This window comes from Rhinatrema bivittatum, chromosome 4 (assembly GCF_901001135.1).
Source record: "Rhinatrema bivittatum chromosome 4, aRhiBiv1.1, whole genome shotgun sequence".
Classification (NCBI taxonomy): domain Eukaryota; kingdom Metazoa; phylum Chordata; class Amphibia; order Gymnophiona; family Rhinatrematidae; genus Rhinatrema; species Rhinatrema bivittatum.
The window spans coordinates 464,587,846-464,595,176 of NC_042618.1; the positions used below are offsets into that span (position 1 = coordinate 464,587,846).

Consider the following 7,331-nt stretch of genomic DNA (forward strand, 5'->3'; position numbering starts at 1 on the left):
CCATTTCACCATCTGTGTAGAACCGTATCCAGTGTGACACTGCCACCATTATTGCTCAGACGGAGGCTTCCTGTATAGCAATAAAGTTTAAAGAAGATAAATGTACATATGGAATTTCTGTTGGTTTTTAAATATCGAGATTCTGTGGTACTATGTGATTCCTTAACTTTGCACCAAAAGTCCATTTTCCTGCCTCTTTGCTCTATTTAGCATTAAAATGCTTAACATGTGCAACAAATGTTAATATGTGCTTTAACTTATATATTTTCTTTTTTTGCTTTTCCTTTGCAGTTCATTGCGTTTGCCTCCTTATTCTTCATCCTGGTGTCAATTACAACCTTTTGCTTGGAGACCCACGAGGCTTTCAATACAATTAAAAACAAAACAGAACTAATAAACAATGGGACAGCAATGCTCGTGCATTATGAGATGGAAACGGATCCTGCTTTGATGTATGTGGAAGGAGTCTGTGTGGCGTGGTTTACATTTGAGTTTTTAGTTCGCATCACGTCTTGCCCTGTCAAACTTGAATTTATCAGAAACCTCTTAAATATCATTGACTTTGTGGCAATCCTGCCATTTTATTTAGAGGTAGGATTGAGTGGACTCTCCTCCAAAGCTGCTAAGGATGTATTAGGATTCCTCCGGGTCGTAAGGTTTGTTCGAATCCTGCGAATTTTCAAACTGACCCGCCATTTTGTAGGACTACGCGTGCTGGGGCACACTCTACGAGCTAGCACTAATGAATTCCTGCTGCTTATAATATTTTTGGCTCTAGGAGTTTTGATATTTGCGACCATGATCTACTACGCAGAGAGAATAGGAGCCAACCCAAACGACCCCTCAGCTAGCAATCACACACAATTTAAAAATATTCCCATTGGATTTTGGTGGGCAGTCGTCACTATGACCACACTGGGGTATGGAGACATGTATCCTCAGACTTGGTCAGGCATGTTAGTGGGTGCACTCTGTGCATTAGCTGGTGTGCTTACGATAGCCATGCCCGTGCCTGTCATTGTCAACAATTTTGGAATGTACTACTCCCTGGCAATGGCAAAGCAGAAGCTTCCCAGAAAGAGAAAGAAATACATCCCACATGCTCCTCAGGCTGGATCCCCTACGTTGTGCAATACAGACATGAACATGGCATGTAATAGCACGCAAGGTGACATGTGCCTAGGCAAAGAAAACAGGATGATGGAACACAATAGATCAGGTAGGACAGCAACAAGACTGCATGTACAGTAAATGTATAATGGGCTAATAATTTATGTAGGCATCAGACAGCATAAACATTTCTGCAATAACAGCTGTAGTTTTTTCTTCCTTACACCAGTGTGTGTCATTGGAATGGAAGCAAAGTAATTATACAGTATGACATTCTACATACGTAAACGTAAAGCATTGGTATATGCACTTGGCTTGCTTGGTTGTGAATGCTTTGCTTATGGGACCTTCTCTTTCTTTTGCATGTCTTGGTTACCTTGTGGCTACCTGCCTGCATGACATGACAGTATATCTGCAATGCTCCACACTGTTAAACCGTGTGCTGTTTCCTTGGCTTTGCTGGTGCCATATTTTCCAAGCCAACGCACATATATGATTTCAAACATGAATGAATGCTTGAATTGTAAAGTGTTCTCTTTACAAAAACCAAAAGTGTGCATGGAAAACATTTCATTTCAGTTCCCATTTATTCCATTCATTTCATTTAATTTCGAAAAGTGGATTGTTTTGTTCTTTTCATTTTTCGTGCGTGCTATATATTTTATTTTTGCAATGCACGCTAGTTTTCTGCAATGCATGCTATTTTTGGGAGTAGCATGCACTGAAATATTCTAACCACCCACTAAAATGCTTTGGCATGTGCTTAAATGAGATAAATGGCATAAACAATATTTTGTTAGGTTTTGTTTGTGTGATTTCCGATGAGAAATGACACAGAACAATAAAACAAGTATTGCTGATGTTTGCATGTCATTTAAAAACAGCAGCACTTTTGGAAAACTGCAAGATGCTTCTAGATTGCAATTATCGGCCAGAAATCTTATTAATTCACTACCTGAGCTTCAGGTGAGGCTTTTCAGGGTACTGACTTGTTTATCCTGACAACCTGGTACATTACGAAGCTTCTTACTAAATATGAACAGGACAGTCATTGCCAACATAATTCATATGTCCTTTTCCAGCACACACAACGAATATTTAGAAAGTGAGAAACTTTAGGATAATTCCTAAAGACATTCAGCCATAAGCCATCGATTTAAATCTGGAATATGAAATCAAATCCTCCAATATGGAATCCAGTTATGAAGCTCTCATTTACTCACTGGATATAATTTGTAATACTGGCCAAACAGATTTCTTTTGTGTGACTTATTTGAGCAAGCAAGTCAAAATGGTTAAATGTGCAATCTCACAAATTGCAAAGCATAAAAATATTTTTAAAACCTTACCATCTGCTTAGGGTTCTCAGTAATTGTGATAGTTTTCTGATGCCTCGTCACATATAAAGAAGGGGCCTACATAATCTTAAAAGCTCAAGTGCATGAACATGTTTGGACAATTTTCCTGTTGCTCTGATAAAAGCATCGCACCCTGCAAAGAATGCATTTTTATGACTACACAAACTCTTGAGATTGTGTATCTAAAAAAAAAAAAATCAGTGCGTTATGGTAGGAGTTTGTCTTAGGCTTTGGATCACAGATTGGTAAACTCTAAATACTATTGTTTCTTCCAAGAATACCGGCCTAAACTTCTTTTTTTCTTTTTTGTCATCTCTATTTCTCCGTTTGTTATTCCATGCCATCTGGCACGGTGCTTTGACCAGTATTATCAGGGGAAAACAGTGCAGGAAGTGATCAGCCACTGTCAGCTGGTGAAAGGCACCCAATCAGACGCTCTAGCACCAGAGACAAAAACCGACGAGGGGGGACATGTTTCCTACTGACTACCGGCGATTACACCTGTGCTACTGATGGAGGGATCAGGAAAGGTATGGACTTCTTTAATTAGATTATAAAAAGTCAGTCGACACTGGACTCCTGCCAAAATTTAAGAGCAAGATGACATGTAAATTTATGTTATAGTAAAGACTGTATCCAGTTCAGTTTCTCTCTCTTTCTCTCTCCTTCTTGACTACCTTACTGAAAAAGCTGCTTGACATTGTATATGACAGTATTTTCACTTTTGTCCCATTTTGGGCCTGATTTATTAAGGGTTCTCTCTCATTCTTTGGCTGGGGAGAAAAATAGCTTAGTGGATCAGGCCTTTTGTGTTCATCTATCTGTTCAGCTGTTTCTTAAGGATAAAACTGTAATCGTAGATTCTTCCATTAAACCACCATTTAATGCTTTATAGCACTCCCAATGGGAAATGTTTAAGGGCAAGTAGATTAGATAAAGACAGACAATAATCTGCAGTTAATAACTAAAAATGAAAGGTATAACTGCATAAAAGATTTTCCAGAAAAAAAAGACAAAAAAAATATTATACCTTTGACTGCTTCAACCATCAATATCGAGTATTCAGCCCAATTTTGAAGGTGGTTGAACTGAAATCTAAAGTGAATTATAGGATAAAAGTAGGCATCAGACTGTGTATGGTAGTGGTGTCACTAACTGGGAGGTCTGGGGAGGGGAGAGAATAGGCTGTAGCAGTCTTAACATTTACATTTTTTTTTAAAATAAAGACATTTTATTTGTTTACCGAATAGTGGGGGGGTCACCTTAGAACTTAGCCATCTATTTGTTCCTGCCATATTATTTGTTTCTCATTCCCCCTTCCCGGTTTTCTGCTTTGCGTTTTGCATTCATTATTATTCCTTTTAACTTTGATTCCCATTTTGGATCCTCTCTGTTTCCATTCGCCTTTCTCTGTCCCTAGGCTTTCGTTGTCTTCCTGCTCCTTCTCATATAGTTTATAGTAGCTTTGAGCTTTCTTATTTTCAGGTCATTTTCCTCCGTTTATTGCTCCTGCCACCCGGCCTTCTCATGCCTTCCCATGCCTGGTTCCTCTTTGCTTTGGTCCAAAAAAGGAAACTAAGAGATTATCTTTCTAATCTTTGGATGGATCCCACCATCTTCTCCAGCCTTTCACTAAGACGATGCTCTCTCATGGTTACTCAGTCTTATATCTGGACACAAAGCAAGTGACAGTAACCAGCAGCGTCAAAACCCTGAGACCTTTTCTTTTTCCAACCTTATGCCAATGAAAGCCTGCAGGATGTAGCTGAGTGTGAACTAGGTCAGTCCAACATGTCCTTGCGACCTGAGGGAGAACACTGGATTTCATTTTATGCTAAATCTGACAATTTATTTGTTTTAAATACCCTTAATAAATCTTTCAACTGTGGTCATCACCTCTTTTTTTTTTTAATAAACTATGGCAGATTTAATTATTAATTAAATGTGGATTAAGACGTACCAGCCTATGTATCGTAACTGCATGTAAGGATGGAAGACAGTTCATTTTAATCTGTTAATTATCTGTTTTCAAAGACGATTTTCAGTATCAGTAGCATTAAGAATAGTAATAAACACGTCTGATTTTAAGTTTACAATTTGAATGAGTTGCTTGACATAGTGTGATTTACTCTATAGGATATCACCAGACTCTGGACAGTATACATTGCTGGGACATTTTAATTCCACTAAGGTGCATTTCAGTTTTGTCAAATAATTGTATACCTAATTTAAATCTAATCCCCTAATCAAAACCGCCTTGAAGCAAAGTTTGTGAGGCTCCAGCAACAGTATCTTATGTCTCCTGGCACAGAATCCCAGAGATTTTACTAAACCAACAGTGCTTTTAACTTGCTGCTTGACCGTTAGTATTGAAAAGGCTTCCTCATGTGTCCTCCATAATAAAAATGCTCATTGTATCCGATGTTGAACAGGGGAAACGTGGACTAACTGTGCTTTTCTGGTGCTCTAAAAGCATAGATTCTGTTTGGTTAAAATAGCTTCCTACCATATAATGTACAGTGAAATGAACTGTCCGTGCGTGTGAAGAAAATGTAGTGTTTCATCCAAATTGTGAGTGCCCGTGACATGACGTGACTGCCATGTTTATAATTCATTTTCCAGCACTTTTGCGAAGACTTATGAGCCAGATGTGTTGTGCCTGCCATAAGAGTAGCATGGATAAGGCTTTGCTATTGAACCAGAAAAAAACAGAAACTGCAAATAAAAATTAAGAATTGTTGTTCTCTAAAATTAGGAATGCAAGCTTATCTAAACCTCTTTCTGTACTTTAAACTGAAGAGCTCGACAGTTGATCCACTCTAGCAAATGATCTTCAAGAGAATAGTTATGCATTTTTTTGTATTTTCCAGGACCTGGGTTTAACAGAAATTCTGTCTTTTTATCTTTTATCTTTGCTTGCATTTTACCGTTTTATTTGTTATTATTTTTAGAGGTTTTTCTTTTTATGCTGACACAATTTAATCAGTTGTGCATTGAACAAGCACAACCCCCACCCAGACACTTCCTAAAAATCAGGCCCAAACTATCACAGTAACATTTGAGAGTATTTTGTTGTAATGAATTGGCACTGACAATTACAATAAACCCCATTCTTTACAGAGATGTAAATTGTCTCAGCATCCAGTTCTTTGCAGGCAAAAACCACCTCTTTAAACACAAAAGTATCATGTTTGATTGCATTGCATTGTTTGTCTTTGTCTATTTCCTGGCTGAACTCAACTGATGTCTGTGCATTTTTTTGTACAAGGATATGAAAAATCCAGAAGCTTAAACAACATAGCTGGCTTGGCCGGCAATGCACTGAGACTGTCTCCAGCAACATCACCCTACAGCTCACCTTGTCCTCTCAGACGGTCTCGATCTCCCATCCCATCCATCCTGTAAAGCAGACTGCATCAATCGGCTAACTAGAATTAATCCAAGCACCATTTGCCACCTAATGGAAATAATTAAATGTAGCATTAATTATAGGCTTCATTAATATACTATAATAAACCCTGCATGATATAACTTTAAAGAATAAGACAAATCACTTGGGTCGTAGAAGACTTTTTATCTTGACTTTTAACGTCACCAGTAAATAGTGCTTTCCTTTCCTCTACTAATTGTCCTGCTTTTACTCTGGCAATAAAAAGGACATGTAGCGGGCTCCATTGGCCAGTACATTCAATAAATAAGCATATTTTCAGGGAGATGACAATATATTTAAACCAATGTGCTTCCAAACGATAATCACTTAATTGGACTTTCATTTCTTGTGACTTTCTAATCCATTCTGAAGATGTCTGGAACCCTGTCTTCACTTGGGTCAGATCACTTGCATGGACCATGCTGTTACCGCACCATCCGAAGGCAGTGTTGCAGAATTCCGGGACCTCTGAAGGCTCCGGATTCGTGTGCTTGCATTGTACCATCTTGTTGAAATGAAACCACCGACCAAGTGTTCTGCATGCCGGGTCGCTTCCTTTATTTTTATTTCTTTTTTCTTTCTCCTTCTCTTCTTTCTGGCTTGTTTTAGCTTTCTTTGAATGGTTTGATTTCTTGGCTCATTGACTTCTGTATTGAAATGACTGTATCAGAGTTCTGAATGCCTCCGGTTGTTTGCACACAGATGGCTGCAAAGAGGTTGTCATTACTGGTTACACGCAAGCAGAAGCCAGACCTCTTTCTTAAATGGCTTGGGGAAGGCACAGAACATGGGGGGGGGGGGGGGGGGGAAGGTAAACGCCATCCAGGCTCGCAGTTTTAAGCTTAGCAAATGCTGCTTGGTCCCGCTGTGCGCCCAAATTGTTCAGCATTTTCAGAGGCAGAATGCTTAGCAGCAGCAGCAAGAATAAGCTTGCTTTTCTTTACAGATTTAGGAGGGCTGTACTTCTTGAGAAGGGGTTTAGACCAGCCTTAAAACATCTGACTCGCAAGCTTCACAAATTTCAGTATTTTTTTCCGGTTGCTTGTCCTATGGGTGTTTTTTTTTTTTTGTTGACGTGTCTGTTTAGCTATTTGTTTGAGTTGCATTCTTCATCTGTCTCCATGAAATGCAGAAACAGCTTTGAAACATACCCAACCCTGGAAAGACTAACACTGCGGCCATCCTGTTTCACTTTTCAAATGTGGACAGAGTGCTTCAAGTATAAGCTGATGCCCTTTAAATTGTACAAAGTGGATACCTTAAGGATTTCTCTAATCCCCCCCCCAACACACTCACATAAGATGCATTTAGTCATGGTTTCTGTCATTTTAACTTGTTGCCAAGTGCGTCAACAACAATTTCCTCTGCCTAGCAACCAGCATTCATTACTGTACTCTTACTAAGTCCCCAGTGGCTGCTTATTTTCAGTCCGA

General features: G+C 39.0%; 1 protein-coding gene across 5 annotated transcripts in view; it reads left to right on the plus strand.

The window, feature by feature from the left end:
- Positions 1-6,662, plus strand: part of KCNC2 (potassium voltage-gated channel subfamily C member 2) — a 181,804-nt gene extending 175,142 nt beyond the window's left edge. The window contains exons 2-4 of one of the 5 annotated variants that reach the window (XM_029597171.1): positions 292-1,219; positions 2,834-2,998; positions 6,601-6,662. In XM_029597171.1, coding sequence (XP_029453031.1) covers positions 292-1,219; positions 2,834-2,998; positions 6,601-6,662 — 1,155 coding nt within the window. Of the gene's footprint in view, positions 1-291; positions 1,220-2,833; positions 2,999-5,736; positions 5,874-6,600 lie in introns of those variants that run through there. The other 4 variants (XM_029597168.1, XM_029597169.1, XM_029597173.1 and 1 more) reach the window with 4 other exon arrangements.
- The last annotated feature ends 669 nt before the right edge of the window (positions 6,663-7,331 follow it).